This window comes from Pocillopora verrucosa, chromosome 2 (assembly GCF_036669915.1).
Source record: "Pocillopora verrucosa isolate sample1 chromosome 2, ASM3666991v2, whole genome shotgun sequence".
Classification (NCBI taxonomy): domain Eukaryota; kingdom Metazoa; phylum Cnidaria; class Anthozoa; order Scleractinia; family Pocilloporidae; genus Pocillopora; species Pocillopora verrucosa.
The window spans coordinates 2,233,002-2,250,105 of NC_089313.1; the positions used below are offsets into that span (position 1 = coordinate 2,233,002).

At 38.8% G+C, this 17,104-nt stretch overlaps 2 protein-coding genes across 2 annotated transcripts; one reads left to right on the forward strand and one right to left on the reverse strand.

Annotated features, from left to right (window-relative positions):
* The first annotated feature begins 13 nt into the window (after nt 1–13).
* On the forward strand, nt 14–15,402 carry LOC131773734 (acyl-CoA dehydrogenase family member 10-like). The gene is made up of 28 exons (XM_059089672.2): nt 14–65; nt 328–624; nt 1,709–1,980; nt 2,807–2,965; nt 3,590–3,650; nt 3,747–3,845; nt 4,486–4,580; nt 4,767–4,813; nt 5,111–5,179; nt 5,722–5,815; nt 6,258–6,345; nt 6,901–7,051; nt 7,295–7,440; nt 7,788–7,961; nt 8,425–8,595; nt 8,967–9,133; nt 9,918–10,058; nt 10,536–10,607; nt 10,814–10,879; nt 11,464–11,554; nt 11,917–11,993; nt 12,413–12,494; nt 13,049–13,137; nt 13,386–13,469; nt 13,566–13,660; nt 13,955–14,003; nt 14,073–14,150; nt 14,397–15,402. Exons 2-28 carry the CDS (start codon nt 399–401, stop codon nt 14,547–14,549), a joined length of 3,096 nt encoding a protein of 1,031 aa, XP_058945655.2. The 5' UTR covers nt 14–65; nt 328–398; the 3' UTR covers nt 14,550–15,402.
* Nucleotides 15,403–15,531: 129 nt separating this feature from the next.
* On the reverse strand, nt 15,532–16,659 carry LOC131773735 (uncharacterized). Its single transcript, XM_059089673.2, has one exon. It carries the CDS (start codon nt 16,645–16,647, stop codon nt 15,637–15,639), a length of 1,011 nt encoding a protein of 336 aa, XP_058945656.2. The 5' UTR covers nt 16,648–16,659; the 3' UTR covers nt 15,532–15,636.
* Between the last annotated feature and the right edge of the window lie 445 nt (nt 16,660–17,104).

Here is a 17,104-nt window from a genome sequence, read left to right on the forward strand (position 1 = left end):
TGCCAGTCTACCGCTGGTTTCAAAATGGCGGCCAGACTCGAGGGAAGAGATGTTTGCGAAGTCAGGTAAATATTGGTTTGTTGAGTTCTGAAAATGTTACCCAGCGTTGTTCCAGGTTTTAAAAGAGGACCTAAGTTACTCAAGACCTATTAGGTCGATTTATTAGGGAAAAAATAGAACAGATCCTTGGATTTGCGTTTACCCATTTTTAAGTTCTCTTTTTAGCCCTTCCCCGACCATGGAAATTCTGTGATACTTAAGATGTATATTTTGGAGCCTACAGAGTTATATATCTTAAATTGGATGTATTCAACCTTTGCTTGATAGAAATTGCCATGATAAGTTAGTATGATTCGAAGTCCATTGTGGTGACGCGTTGGTAGCAACAAGATAACACAATGATTCCTAAGATGAGAAGTCTGAGATGTCTTCATCTTCGCTGTTTCCGCCTGTTTCACCCACGGCATTATGTCAACGATCAATCGATCAAGCCTAAAGCTGTTGCATTTGACATGGGAGGGGTGGTGCTCCCCTCACCAGTCCCCCTGTTTCATCAGTTTGAAGATAACCATGGTCTCCAAAGAGGTTCCATTGCTGCAGCTATTAATGCTGGTGGTGAAAGAGGTAAAATGAAAACTATTATGGGTCATGAAGTTCTCAATAAATGATACAAGGGCAGATTTAGGGGTGAGGTGCATGGGGTGTGCACCCTGCTCCCTGATATAACCTGCAGCTTTCTAACATAACTTCATGGTTACACAACATTTGCTGTATTGTTTACTATGTATTTTCAATAGTTCCATTAATATTATTGTTTAGTTATTAGCCATCTTCTTTATTATGTGCTTTAATTCTTTTTACGTCCCCCTTTCTAAGAAAAATCTTGGATCTGCCCCTGTGATAGAATGTGCAAATGCCTTGTCTATTGCTGGTTAATCAATTAAGTATTCAGTCAATTTTGAGTTATGCAGTTGATTCAGATATTATATCAGTCAGTAGGTGGGTTTGTCATTAGGCCAGTTAGGGGAATTGATCAATCCATACATTGCCATTACTTGCCCAGTTAGTCATTACCCCTTAAACCTGCTACTAAGTTATTTTGCACATGAGGTCCATAATTCAAGTAGCAGCTGTTAGCCCTTTAACTCTGATCCAGAAATTTTCCTTGCAACAGTAATGTGATATCAAGGACACAAGTAATGAGAATAAAGAGAAATTTTCGACAAGGGGATTATTTGTTGATCCAATACCAAATTTTCCAAATTATCATCATGAGAGTTGCATGAAAGACAGAAAGGAGAGCTACTGATGAGATCTTACAGATGAAAGGGTTAATCAGGTCAATTAGTTGGCTTAAGTTGGTTGGTTGCCCCCCTCCCTTTTTAATGGTTGACAAAAGTGGTTTTTGTAATCATTAACTTTGATCAAAATGAAACTTCTGATTATGATTAATGACATTGCTACTCTTTGTTATGAACAACATCTTAAAGCATTGGATCACAATGTAGCCTGGACATAACCTTTTACAGCTTTCAAAATATTACCTATATTCAGAAGAAGTTCATTTTATGACTGATGAAAGTACTTATTAAGCAATTCTGTATTATGAAACTTAAACTTTTCACGTTACTTGTCATTAATATGTCCAATTTAAAAAGTTTCATTCTTAGTTACTCTAACTTTACTGATTAATTGAGTCTTATTTTAGGTATCTGGGCACAGTTTGAATGTGGAACTCTTTCACCTGAAGAATTTTCAGACAAGTTTGGAGAATACCTGCAGTCAGTAACCAGCAAAAGTGTGAGCGTGAAAGATCTAATTGGTGGCATTCAAACAGCCATGGTAGAGCCCCATCCTGAAGTAATAACAGCAATTCAGTGTATAAGAGCAGAGGGCCTAAAAACTGCTTTGATTACAAACAATTGGTTGATGGACAATGGGAAGTCATTTTGTCCAGTAGATGGAAGACATTTTGATGTGGTAAGAAGCTCACTGGTTCAGGGGAACTCCCTAATTTTTAAGAAAGGCCTGTGGTACTCAGATTAACAAGATCATGAAAATGAGGAAATAAATGGGCTGTAAGGTCAGCTTTTATGGAGAGCCGATGAACAGGGACTGGTATGGTTTTGTTGTATCTTTTAGGAGTTCATTGAGATCCTTTAATTTTCTTGAGGATGATGAGAACCAAGTAGCATCAGACCTTTTTTTATACACTACCAAACATGATTGGACAGGCAACTGACTGTACTAAAATTCCTTCCTCCACCTCTTATGCTCTAGCTTCATCCTAGAAGATGATTTTCTTACAAAATAAGCCTTCACTTCTTGTGTTTCTCTGGCTCCAATTCCATCGTTTATTCTTCCCCTTGCTCCTCCCTTTTCTTGTCTTCCTCATCCCTTCACTGTTCTACCTCATGCTCACCCACTTCTTTTCATTTTTCTTCTCTCTTTACTCCTGACCACTTTTTATTAATCTTCCTTCCTTTACACCTTTCTTCAACCCTCCATCCTTTTCCCTCCTCCTTTTTATTTTCATAATCTAATCTTCATTTCACTTTCCTATTCTCTACCCTTAATTCACCCCAGTTGCTTCATCTCCTTCCCTTTTCTTTGATCTTATCGCTTCTCATAACTACACCATTCACCAGTTTTTCCTCAGTCTTGCTCAGTCCTTTTCCTGTCATTCACCTTGGCTTTAAGTTTCTCACATCTCTCTCATATTTCAGCTCTTTCTTTCTCAATAATTACATTTGCCCTTCTTCCTTCAATTGCAAGTTTTAACATGTGGATAATGATAAACTTTAAGGTTTTAGAGTCAGCATTGGAGGGTTCAAGAAAACCAGAGGAAAAATTTTACCACAAGTTGTTGGACAGGCTCAAGATGAAGCCGGAGGAGGTGGTGTTTTTAGATGATTTTGGCAAAAATTTGAAACCAGCACAAAAAATGGGATTTCAAACAATAAAGGTAAAAAGAAGGTGGCAAGGAATTAAAGAAAATTTTGGTGATATCAAGTGAGTCAATATAACCAAAGTTATCTTTTTATATTCCTCCCACTGACGCAGCACCACATTCTCTTTAGAAACTTACCCTCTTTAACCCTTTAATTCTCATAGGTGACCAAGAAAGAATTTCTCCTTACAATATCAATATGATATCAACCAGATAAGTGATGAGAATAGAGAAAAATATCAATTTGGGGATAATTAGTTGATCCAGTACAAAATTCTCTGAACTAACATGATGAAAATTGTATGGTTGACAGTAAGGGGAATTACTAATTTGATCTGGGAGTTAAAGGGTTAAGGAATTAAAGTGGTCTTGGTGATAAACAGATTACAATGAAGAAGGGAATGACAGAATTACACTGATGAAAAATGGCAAACTTTTGAAGTTAGTGGATACATGATGTACTAAGGCCATCAAGATTGATTTTAAAAACTATCAGTTACTTATTAAAGGCATTGGAATTTCTTTTCTTTTTATCAGCAAATATGCTAAGGCTGCCAACTGAAAATTAGCCTAACACAGTACAACTTCAAGCCAACTAAATGTTTTTTGTAATCAAATTTTTTTTTTATCTTTCAAAAGGTTGATGACATAAGAAGTGCTTTGCATGAGCTGGAGATCATTCTTAGTTTTCCACTTAAAGGTAAACAGCCAGAATTATGAAAAGACACAAGATTCTGAAGTGAATCTCATGAATCTACAATAAACTGTTTTTTTTTCTTGTACTTTTTCTATTCAGGTTTTGTTGCTGGGACCACAGCTGTGCGTAAAAGTCACCAGATTCCTGTGGAGTCCCTTGTTAGTTACCTGAATAATGAACTTGGCTTAAAGCAGGAAGGTGATCTCAAGCATTGATAAAAAAAAGACTTAATCTAGTCTGTGCTATTTGTCAGTGATCTGGGTTGTGAAGCTTACTTTAGTGTAAATGTGTAACATCTTTTTGGCCTTGGTGCTTTTCATTAAAGGCCATTTAAGCCCGTTCATTCCCAATATTTTGATGGAAATTCTCCTTACTGTCTGCCTTACATTTCTTTTAAAATTCATTTTGAGAATTTGTGGTTGGATTAAATGGTAATCCCTCTCTTAATATTTTTTACTATCAAATTTTTAAGTTTGAATATTGCATTTCTAGTGTTCTGAGTGGTTTACTAATTAAACTCTGGTCATCAGCTCATGTTTCAAGTAACTGTATGTAAAAATGCATAACGCCAACTGCTGCAGAGCTGAAAAAGCCCCAATTATCCAAACATTCAGGACTTAATGACTTGTCATAAAATAACTATTCAAGATTTTGTGCATTTATGTGATTATGCCATTGTTGCTCCTGCAAATGAAAGGAAACTCACAGAATGTGAACTCCTATCTTAAAATTAATGTTTCAATTGAAACACAAGTTGAATAGAAATAACAGGACTTTAAATTTAAAAACTTTTCAGTCCTGTTGTAGGTTTTTCAATTTATCTTGTGGTTTATTTCAGGCCCCCCAATAATTCGTCAGTTTAAACATGGTCAGTCCAATCCCACTTACTATGTGGAATATGGAGGACAAAAGCTGGTGATCAGGAAAAAACCTGTGAGTGATGACTTATGGTCAAGTCTTGAATGTTCGGAAATCATTACTAGTGCCAGACCCAAATAAAGAAATATTCATTTAAGAATCTATTATACTTAAAACATTTAATTTGCTGGCCACAAGTTCAGTTTTGTATTTTTGTAGCTACCTGTGATCTTTTCTGATTTATTTTTGTTCCTCTTTCAGCCTGGAAAGCTTCTTCCTTCTGCTCATGCCGTGGAAAGAGAATATAAGTTAGTTTATTCTCGTGATTTGCTATTTATTTTCACGTCCGGTCATTTACTCATGTTGTCTTGTTAGTTGTTAGACTATGAAACTTTTGACATAACAATAGGCAAGCACAATTTCTTGATAAAACCTTGCTTGAACAAGCACACGCAACAGAGAGAAAAAGAGAAACAAATACCAGTCGTCTCTAATTAATAACCTGTTCCCGTATAACACAAAAGAAATCTCATCTGTAAAATAAAAATCCTACACAATTTTCAATGCCATATGGTATAACGCATAACATTATATCAACACTACAGGGTGATGAAAGCACTTGGATCTGCTGGTGTTCCTGTTCCAAAAACTCTAGCTTTGTGTGAAGATAGCAGGCAAGTTATCCTCTCTATTCTGTATGCTAGATATATTTCAAACTGCTCTGATCTGTTATGCTTCAAGTTCTACTAAGCCCCTGCCCCCTCTCCCCTCTTGCTTAGTTCAGACTTCATTTTTGTTTTCCTTGTGGAAAATCATATTTCTGTCAAAAGTGAAGATTGTGGGTCGTCTCTTCGGCTGTCTCTCGGTCGTATTTCGTTTGTATGAGGGAAGCCAGGTGTTTGACGGTCGTTTGTCTTCGGTTGTCTGTCGGTTATTGCTCGTTTGTTGGGCTTCTGTCAGTTATCAGTGACTTGTTGATCGTCTGTCCATCGTCTTACGGTTGTCTGTCCGTTGCCAGTCGCTTGTCTGTCGGGCGTCGTACGGTTGTCCGTCAATTGCCGGTCGGTCGCCGTTTGTCAACTGTTGCTGACCATTTCTCCGAGTACGTGTCGGTAATCTGTCGGCCGTCAATTGACCTACGGTCAGTTTAGTGGAGCTTTTCTTCAATTTTATTAACAAACAGTTATTCATTGCTTTCCCCTCCTTTACATGATAGCATAATTGGAACACCATTTTATGTCATGGAATATGCCCAAGGACGGTTATTCAAGGATCCATCTTTGCCTGGCATGTCAATGGAGGAGAGAAAAGTATGTAAATCATATATCTTTTGAGTTGTTTTTGAAAGTAATCAAAGAACCTAGGCCACATGATTGTTGGTCCTTAGAGAGTTGCCTTTAGGTAGAAGGAAACCTTGAAATATTGACTCGCACGGAAGAAAAATAAGTACGAAAGAGTCGAGAGGGAAACAATGTTTAGTAAGGATGAAGAAGATTACACACTTGCAATATTCAGGCTAAGTTTTCCAGGATCAAGAATGCCGGAAACGTCATGTGTGCATATTCATGTAGATTAAGAAATGAAGGGTGGTCAATTTTAAGCTAGGTTATTCTGGTACAGCTCCTTTTTGAGCTTGGTTGTCCGCTTTGTAGCATCCGACTTAGTGTTGATAACTAGGGACTTCATTTTGGACTCAGGGCTCACGTCAATGGCTTTGCCTCAAACTTGCGCCAAATTGTTAATTTTCTTCAGGAGATTTACCACGCAATGAATGAAACTCTTTTCAAGATTCATGATGTTGACATTGATGCTGTTGGACTTGGAGACTTTGGTAAACGAGGTACGTTCATCCAGGCAGAACAGTTTACCAATTGAGAGTTGAAATGATCCGAAATAGCGTTGGTTTTCATTTACTGCACAGGGGCATTGGCCTGACAGTCGGATACAAAACTAAAACCAGTTTCAACCAAGTTTCAACTTTGTTACTCGCGTTTCCTCATGTTTGAAGCTCTATAACCGCCATCCGTCGAGCAGCTAGAGCGCAATTTTTCCAACGCGTTTATTGGTTTTACTTCACGACAGCTGTTCGTCCGATGCTTCGTTCAAAAACTCGCACCTCTCTCTCGACCAATAAGCAAAGTGCGCTTTCCCGCGCTGTATTCTGAGTTCTCTTTGGTTCCTTGTGGAATTTAAGTTTTCTTTAATTGGCCGTCGATATTGCTTTGGTTTTGGATTTGCGACTCCAAAGCTGAGAAGTATCGTTATAATAGTGTATCATTTTCTAGGGCTGCCGCTGTGCTATCGAAGTGTACCCACAATTTGTGACCCTTTAAGTGGAAATTAAACTTCTCTTTTTGTCAGGAATGTTAGTTAGAAGTTCTCTCTCTTTACATAGGAAACTATATTCGACGTCAAACAGAGAGATGGGCCAAACAATACGAGGCCAGCAAGACACATGAAATACCCTCAATGGACAAACTTATTTCATGGCTATTGGAGAATGTACCAGAAAATGACACAACAACAGTTGTTCATGGAGACTTCAGGTTAGCATGAGAAATTCTTTGTGTTGTGCCCTTTAATGGCTGTTGAAATGAGAATCAAATCCATCTCAGATGCTTTAACGTTATTCCACGTGAGCTGACGTGAAGTCACAAAATGTGATGCGACGTGACGTAATGTGAAGTTACGTGACGTGACTTGGATCGAAGTAGTATGAAGTAACGTATCAGTTGTCCTGAACGGTTTGTTCTTAGTAGTCCTTTTGACATTTTGTCGCTTTCTTGCAGACTAGACAATTTGATTTTCGACGAAAAAAAGCCCGAAGTAATAGCAGTGCTAGACTGGGAACTGTCCACTCTTGGTGATCCACTGTCCGACTTGGCATACAACTGTCTGCCACATCACCTACCTCCAAATTTCCCAGCTTTGACAGGTGATAGCTGACTCGTAACTGTCTTTCACCAGCAAGCACGCAGTTTTCTTTGTTACAAGTAGTGGCTGAACTATATCTGTGTATTAATAAAAAGAATATTGAAAGATAGATTTTATGTCATGTCGTTATTTTTCTTGTAGGGGGGGGGGGGTGAGGGAGAGCCTACGGATGTTAAATTTTAACTGAGGATAGAACTGAACCACAGCACATTTGTGAACAAATATAAGTGTGGAAATGTTTAATTCTTTCAATCCTGAAGATCTTTCAGTTGCTTTAGTTTTCAGAGATTCGAACATGACAAACCTCTTTCTTATCCTTATCTGGTTGTTTGTTTGTTTGTTTATTAGGTTTTGCCGACCGTGATCCCAGTTCTCTTGGCATTCCAACCGACATTCAGTACATGCAGGAGTATTGTCAGCGAGCAGGCATTCCATCTGTCGAAAAATGGAACTTTTACATGGCTTTTTCGTTTTTTCGTGTGGCTGCCATTCTTCAAGGAGTCTACAAAAGGGCTCTTCAAGGTATTTCTAAATAACGTTTCGTAAAGTTTTCAAAATTAACACGCGTACTCAGAGTGAAAACCATAACTATGTCAGAGCTTTGAGTATTTATATTAACTCACACAGAATTTTCCTAGTAAATTAAAATAAATTATGAATTGTGATAGATCATTAAATGAAAAATTGTGTTGAGATACTGTTTATTTCAATTTCTGAGCAACTACTCACTTACCCCCCCCCCCCAATCTGACGCTAACTCTGACTTGTTATCTGTCTACTGCTACTGTTGGGTTAGGGGTTAGGGGAGGGGTAGGTGCCCAGTAGTTTAAATACGGGCATTGATCCAAAATTAATCACCTGCTATTCTGCTGTATTCTAGCTTTCGCTAGCCAGAATTGCATGCCTCAAGTCTGACTTGGCTTAGATTACATTTTGCTTTAATTTTACATTATTGTACTTAGAGTAATATTTGTCTTAATGGCAGGTCAGGCCAGCTCGGAAAATGCCAAAGCTGTGGGTGCACTGGCTGAGTCGATGGCGAAGACCGGGTGGAAGTTAGCCTCTCAAGGCACTGGACCCAATGGTCATACTGATAGAGGGAAACTGGGAGGAACAAAAAGAATGTATTCTACTTCGGCTCATGCTGGTTCTCCAGGTTTGTTAAGCGAACATGTTGCTACTGGATAACTGCTTAATACTGTGCATTGGTGAATTCTTGCTAAGATTTTTTCGTTAATACACATGTGTTATCTGACCCCAGCAGTAGAAACTAGCAGAATAAAACTCTTTAAGTATGATCTCGGTATGTTAGAAAATTTTGGAAACATAACTGGATTTTTTTCTCCAAGAATTTATGATTCACAATCGGTTTCATCACCCACCAGTTTCACAGGTTTTTACGGCAAACAACTTTAAATCATTGCTTCTTATCAGCTAACACTTTGCACTCTAGGTTTGATTTTGAGGTACGAAGCAGTTTGCCTGCGATTCATTTAGTTAACTTTCTTTACACTGTACAAATGCCAGGTCCGTTACCATCTGACCTGAAGTCCCTTCCGTCTCGCGTGCAAGACATGTATCAACAACTGACTGACTTCATGAGTGAGTACGTGTATCCGAGCGAGGCTGAGCTCAGTAGGCACCAAGCCTCTGAAGATTGTTGGACGCCTCATCCGCTGGTAGAGGAAATTAAGGTAGAAGTGAGCTCTTTTAGTTAAATATCATACTTGGGCGTTAAAAGGCATGGACGATGTAGTAAGAGGGGAAAATGGAATCGATTTATTCCTCGTGATAATGAAAAACAAAGAGGTAATCGTTTGCAACATCTCTTTCAGCATATGTGCACATTTTTATCAGGTTGTGTGACATTCTCAGGAAAAACGCCGTCATAAAATTAAAATCATGTAACAAAAACAACAGCAGCAGCAACAACGACAAACTTTATTTATCCCATAATATATTGGTAGAGTGCTCTATACAAATTTTTTTTCTATACCAAATGTGTAAGGTGTCACTGGCACCCAAAATAACCACGGGGTCAACGAAGTTAGTGCCAGTATGCATTTAGATATATGTAAATTATAGGGTCGGTGCACTACACATGCTACGTCTCATACATACACGCAGGCACACGTCTTACTTAAAGACACATAAGAAGAAAGTGTTATTAAGCATAAATTGTAAAGAAACAGGATGATTATCTCCATATCGTTTACTAAATAATTATGCTTGAGATAACTAGCTGAAAATTGTCTACCAAACGAAATGCGCTCTTTGATCAGCCCGCTGAAACGGCGATCTCAAATAATTTTTATGCGCCCCGAACGAAAGCTCACAATGCTTTTTTATGAACTGTTTTTGCCCCTTCTTTTGCCTTGCCACACGTTTATTGTGACGAAAATTTTATGATTCAACCTTTATCAAGTGACCTGGACGCTTATGCTTTTTTTCTTTCCTGAAAACACTTTCAATAATCAGGAAAAAGCCAAATCCGTGGGTCTGTGGAATCTTTTCATTCCAATTGAAGCGGATCCGGAGGTTAGATATGGCGCCGGACTGACGAATGTTGAATACGCTTTCTTGTGCGAGGTGATGGGAAGATCAATATACGGACCCGAGGTTAGTCCGGTTTGAAATAGTGATCAATGTTAGTATCTGAGCAAAAGTTCACCTACCCCTCCCCTAACCCAACAAAAGTCAACTAACAACAAATTAGGGTTAGGGGAGGGGTAGGTGTGCAGTTGCTCAGATACTGTCATTGATCCGAAATAGCTACTTCTGTTGATTGGTCATTCAAACCCTATTATTTTGTTACAAATGCTGTAAAATTTTGTAAGCAAATCAGTTCTTTTCTGTTCAAACTGCCTTTCTTGTTTCTTTTTACGTGGTATGTATGGCTATCATCATTTCATTGTGGGATGTTTCACGCAAGATGTCATTGCAAATACCTGCTGAAATTGGTGTCATGCGATCTGTTACACTAGAGAGGAGATGAAACCTTCGAAACTTACATCCTGTAAGAGTTTGGTGGTAGATTTTCAAAATAAATTTGTATTTTTTTCGCAAATAGCGTCTTATCTTTCCTCGCGTCAACAGATGTTCAACTGTTCTGCTCCAGACACTGGCAACATGGAAGTTTTGATCAAATATGGCACAGAAGAACAGCGGGTATGTTATCACCCTCAAAAGTCATGAAAATGGATTTGCCCCTTGAGTCTTTCAAAAAAAACCAGTGTAGGTTCCTAATGAAAATTATTTCTAAAACTGATTTCTACTTGATTATAATCAAGGTAGAAGGAAGGGGTAGAATTTTAATCTAAAGCTGTTCTTTTTTCGCTGTCGACTGACTATATCGTTGTGTCTCTTACACACAGGAAGGTTGGTTGCGTCCACTTTTAGATGGAAAAATAAGATCGTGCTTTGCTATGACAGAACCTAAGGTCAGTTGTCCAGTAACAGATAACAGTTTAAAAATACCCATTCTCCTTCATTTGGAAACTACTTTGATAGTTTTTGGGAGGTTGTTAATGTTATAAGAGTTCAAAAAGCTACTTGTTTGCGGTTTACACTCGTATTACTGAAGAGTTCATTATGGCATTGGAGATTCTTTAGATTTTCCTGGTTGTTGGCATTCATACCACTGAAGGCTTCAAAATGCAAATCTGAAGCTCAAGGCCATCTTCTGTCTTTTGTCTCAGTCCTTTAACTCTCAGAAGTTACCGGAATATATAACTTCTTGCAACATCACTATTTCTCAAGGAAACTGGATATGACGAGGGAAATGTAAACTGGAGAATGTAGTAAACCTGAGAATTCTCTTAGGAGATCGTCCATCGCCGTTTTTAAGGAGGTCGCCGCAGATCTTGGGGGTGAAATGATTGTATTTTGTTTTCTTCCGATATTCCCAAAGCAACTCGGTCCTAAGTGATACCCAGCATTGCTTTTAAAGTCTGCAGTATCACATGTTTCACATCAGATTTCCTAACATATCAGTTCCCTCAACATATGTGTATCATGCTTGTAGGTTGCCTCTTCGGACGCCACTAACATCGAGTCTTCAATCATATTAGATGGCGAGAATTACATCATCAATGGACACAAATGGTGGACATCAGGTTTGTCCCAATATTTGGATGATTCCTTTCCATTTCTCATAAGCCACGGCTGAGACCCCATTATATTATTGTAGTGCAAGAGAACAATTTCCCCCTTGATTCTGATTTTGTTAGGTGATTATTTTCAAGTGCGACTTTGTCTTTTTATGCATTTTCAAACAGAAATGATTTCTTTGTCCTTTGCAATCATTTTCTCTTAGACAGTTTTCGACCGATCTCTTGTTCGTTTGTTGGTTCGTTCGGTCTTCATTTTCGATCGTTTTTTCGTTCGATCGTTGGTTCCTGCGCCCGCTCGTTTGATCGTTTGTTTGTTTGTCCTTTTGTTTATGTTCTGCTTAATTCTTTCTCTGTGCTCATGACAGGTGGTATGGATCCTCGATGTAAGATCTGTATTTTTATGGGAAAAACTGATCCTGATGCTCCAAAACACAAGCAACAGGTAATGCTCGCCAACACCATAACAAATGTCGTACTGGTAATCTCAAATTTCCAATTTCTTTCATAGCCAACCAGCATGATTGTAGCCTTACCTACCCCTTGTTTTCTCCACGGGGCTAGCTGCTTTGTTGCAGGTAGTTTCCAATCATTGGAGTAATATTCCATCTAGAGGCTGGTTGCCCACGGTGGAAGACCCTGAATGCCCCAGGCACCCACCTTACATTTAAGCAAGGCAGCTGTTAACTGCAAGTTAGTTTGGATCAGATTATCGTTCTTGCTGTTTTTATTTCCAAAGGTGATTATAGAATCGATCATGATTTCTCCAGGTCCTTTACTTTGTCTTGGATCCCCACAGAAGGTTTCTTTGAAAGGAAGAGTCGATGATACATCGGAATTTTTTATTCTCTTATTATATTACAGGCAATGATTCTTGTTCCCATGGACACGCCCGGAGTCACGGTGGTGCGACCCTTATCCGTTCTGGGTTACCAAGACCCACCGTGTAAGTAAATTTTATTATTATTAAGGGATTTCTAAATCAACAAATTCAAACTCTTACTAGTCTCTTAAAACTAACTTCATCTCACAATTTCGATACTGACAGATAACAAATTCATAAGCTGTAAGGTGTTACCTTGACACAACACAAAATTCTCTTCACTAATTTACAAGGTAATATATAATGGAGAATTGCTAATAAGTGAAGATTTTGGGTTTAAAACTAACTTGACCGATGTCACTGAATCAACTCCGTCACTCGGTCCTATCTTCCTAACTACTAAAAAAGTCTAGTCTAAATTTAGGGGTCACTTAGCTCCTTACACGCACAACAATATTTTCTCAAGGAAAGTCCTAATAATAGAAATAGGTAATAATATGATTTCGAGTGCAATTTGGCGTAAATATTTTGGTGTGCGCGCGGTATTTTTAATTTGCACTCGTGTTACAACTTTGCACCCATGTTGCATGAGAATGCACTCGTTTTCAGCCAACTAGATGCGCGTAATTTTTTCATATACATTATTAATATGCTAACGATGCGTTTTGGTACGATAGGTGGTCATGCTGAAGTCATTTTCAAAGATGTTCGAGTACCAAAAGATAATCTCTTATTGGGACCTGGGAGAGGGTTTGAGATTGCCCAGGTTAGTAATAAAATAAAAATCAGAATTTTCCGCCTCTGTCTCCCCTTCCTCTCAACTGAGCGGCTATTTTTTGCCTCTTACCCTTCCGCTCTCGTTCTTCCTTCGTCTTCACCGTATTTATATCTCTCTACCTCTCTTCTCTCATCTCTTTCACTATTAAACCATGTTTCACTTGCTTGATTGAGCTTTCTTATGTCAATCCCAGTGAAATATAAATGAACTCTTTGATAACGTGATGGACATTTCAGGGTCGCTTGGGCCCAGGTCGTATTCACCACTGTATGCGTCTGATAGGACAGGCCGAGAGATCCCTGGAGCTGATGATCGAGAGGGTAAGTATTCGATATTGTCGGTAACTCGTTTTTGTACCAAATACTACCATAACATTGTTTCATACAATGCTTTTTTTAAATTACGCATTCATGTAGGTCAAAAGAAGAGTGGCTTTTGGCAAACCTCTTGTAGAGCAAGGAACTATTTTGCAAGACATTGCTGAGTCTAGAATAGAAATCGAACAAGCCAGGTGGGTCAAACAAGACAGCGTGTACTGCTAACCCTGCGTTGTAGTGTCTCTATTTTGTCTATCAGTTCAGTGATCGGAAGTGATTAATTTAAGACCTGTCCGAATCCTCTGTACAAAGCTAGTGGATATCTTCTTGATTTTACTGCCGAGTTCTTTCATTCTATTAGCACCTTATGAATATCAGGAAAGGAACTTTAGAGTTCTATTTCTAAGGAATATTTGACCTGTGTGCATTTATTTAGAATGTCAAGACACTTCACTATTCAGTTTAAATTGATTTATCTTGTTTTGCAGACTTCTGACCCTAAAAGCTGCTCATCTAATGGATACAGTAGGAAATAAGGTAGAAATCCGTGTCACGCAGGAGTCCATAACATTCCTCCAGTCTGATCATTTTTATCGCTTTTTTTAGGCCGCTGCACCGGAGATCGCTATGATTAAAGTTGTCGCTCCGAGAATGGCTCAAAATGTCGTTGACAGAGCAATGCAGGTTTGTAAAACAACTTGTTGAAGCTTGTGCCGTAAATGTGCAAAGACCCAGTAACCATGAGGCATTGCGCTATATAAGTAGCGACATGATTCAAAATCATTGGCTGACTTAGGCTAGCAATATAACAGTCGAAATGTCGCGATCTTCAATTGATAGCGTGACTCTACAGTTGATATTGACTGTAAATTGTGAGAAAACGACCTAACGTTCATTTATGATCATATCATTTTCACAAATATCTCACAGGCATTTGGTGGTGCAGGTCTTTCTTCCGATCAGCCGCTGGCTCAGTTTTGGTCGTGGGCTCGTGTTCTCCGACTCGCGGACGGCCCTGACGAGGTGCATCTTGGGGCATTGGCCAAGCGAGAAGTAAAGAAAACCATGGGCAAGGACCAATAAATACAATAGTTGTCACGGTGGGGTAGGGGTTGGGATGAATTGTTACACATATGCTCTACTTCTACCATAATAGTTAAGTCCCAAAATTTGAGTATTCGCTGTATATGTTAAAGTTAACTTTGCATTCTTTGACACTAACCGGATCGAACAAAGCGAAATAGAGGAATCCAGAGGTTTTGATAAAAAATATTAACTCCAAATAATATAATCCATTATGATTAAGTTTCAATCCCACCGCTACTAATTTTTCAACTGCCTTCAAAATTCGACAATAATTTGCACAGTGTTCAATTTTTGCCTAGAGGATTGTGGGTCCTAGTGGTAAAGTTCAATGAAAACACGATATATCGATATATGCATCATTGACAATTGGAAAAAGCAAGTAAGACTTGAATGGGGCGATTTAATGCGATGCGTCGATCAATTCGAAGCTTCAAAATCGCCCCCTCTTCCCTGAGAAATCCTAACTTTCTTCACATTGACGAAGCTTTGAAACCTAGATGTTGTAGACCTTTTCTTTTGGACCGTTCGTTCGCGAAAGACTTGACACTTTTTGTTCAAATTCCTCACCCCTTGTTCACTGCCCTGGGGGAGGATGTTGAAGCTTTAAATTTATTGGCACACAACCTTTTAATGTAGATGGTACTTTATTTCCGTAAGTAAGCTTCGTGAGAAGACACTTTTTTCCTTAATGGGAAATATATTCTTCAGAAGAGGCTTAATTTTTTCAGTCGTTACAGCGATTGAAAGCCTAGGAAATGGCAAATAGTGGAATTAACTATTTTTGCAGACAAACTATCATCGCTTTGTAACTCAATGCTTCATGGTGAAAATAAAGTGTTAGATAGGTCGATTTTGGTCTTTGGTCAAATTTTCCCGGCCTCGCGTTGGATACAAGCGATGTAGAAGAGAACTGTCTTTCCTACGAACACTACTTACTGTTGACAGCTAAGGATTATTTAAATCCATTCCCGTTTTTTTACTTAAAGCTTAGACTTCCTCTCTCGACAAACTCTTCTCTTAAACGTTTACCAAAGGCAAGCACTTATTGAATCTTCTCATTTAATCAAACAGGCGCGTCATACGCTTAGCATAATGGCGGCAACGTAACAACAAGCTTTCTTCCTTGCTGAGTCAACTTCGTCTCAGCAGTTGAAGTTTTGGTGTTTGTTTGCTGTACAGCTTGAATGGCAGCTATAACAGAATCTTCGTGCTCCTTTAAAGTCATTTTAATTCCTGCCACAGGCGATGGTTGCCTTAGCAACACGAGAGGCTGCTGAAAGAGTGCTTGAAAGAAAGCTGAATTATTCATATAGTATTTATCACGGTGTGGAACCCAACTGTCTCTAGACCTCGAATAAATCGGCGACGATTTAAAACCCTTAAGGTGAAACACCGAAAAGACGCTGTCGGTTTTTATGTTTCCAGGTGATGTATCGCATTTATTCACTCTTGGCAGGTGAAATATCGGTTGCATTTCCTCATCACTGGATTTTAAAGAACTTATTTTGGACTGTATACTTTCAACAAAGATTTCGCACCTTGAATCATTTTGAGGACAAGGTGTATAAATTTCTTTGTTGTGAGGTGGACAGTGGGGCGGCTGTGTCTCTTGACCGTCCAATTCATCTTTTCCCCTCAAATTCACTCTCTGGCCTTCAAGTACAGTGGCGTGTAGCAAAGGCCGAACAAAGCTCTGGTAAAATCTTGGTAAACCATCACCATCACGATGGTTTACCTGATCAGATGAGGAAGTGTGTCTTGAAGTCTTGGAGTCTCCTGAACGGTGTGAACTGTTCCTTGACTTTCTAGCTCCTTGAAAAGGACAGTCATAATATCGTATCTGGAAAAGATCTTGACAATCTTTTGAATCTTCTTCACAAAATCTTCTAGGTTTTGTGATAGTGGGCAATATTGGGTTGGACTTGAGCTTTACTTTCGCTTCCGCCTTCGGTTCTTCTTTCTCTCCAGACGCTTGGTGATAAAATGAATTGAAAGTTTCATCGGCCGACTTTGTTTCTTTTTCTATCGTTGATTTAAACGGGTTTGTTCCTGTAACAGTCAAGCTTAGATTGCTGCAGACTCTTCGCGGCATCATGAGTTCGTTTCAGACCGGGGCGGAATTTCAGACGGTTTTATAAAATTTTGCCTCAATTTAACATAGGAGCGCAATTTGTCTTGAAAAGCATTATCTTGTCAAATTCACTGTCATCTATTCTATTAATCTTCTATGCTAATAATCTTTCAGATCAAGGGCAATTGCTTCGATGGCATAATCTCTGTGATTTTAAGATGATCCTAGCTCAATGTTTTTATTTAATTTATCTGGCAGTCCGTAAATAATTAGAAACTTGTGATTCGTTCGATAATTCCATCAGACAGATAATTCGACAGAAATGTCTAAAATTGAGCGTCGGTCTTTTAAGGGAATATGCCGATCGCTGAGAGATTTTGATTGCGTGGTTGTGTTGTTGATTCATTGTGATTTAATCAAGGAGCAGTAGTAACTGTAATTGCACGTCCACTGACTCTCTTCGCGTGTGGTCGCTAAATAC

Coding starts and splice junctions, on each gene's coding strand:
- LOC131773734 (XM_059089672.2), top strand. CDS start 399: ATGATTCCTAAGATGAGAAGTCTGAGATGTCTTCATCTTCGCTGTTTC. Junction 10,608..10,813: donor ATGGCACAGAAGAACAGCGG/GTATGTTATCAC, acceptor TCTTACACACAG/GAAGGTTGGTTGCGTCCACT. Junction 13,661..13,954: donor ATAGAAATCGAACAAGCCAG/GTGGGTCAAACA, acceptor CTTGTTTTGCAG/ACTTCTGACCCTAAAAGCTG.
- LOC131773735 (XM_059089673.2), bottom strand. CDS start 16,647: ATGATGCCGCGAAGAGTCTGCAGCAATCTAAGCTTGACTGTTACAGGA.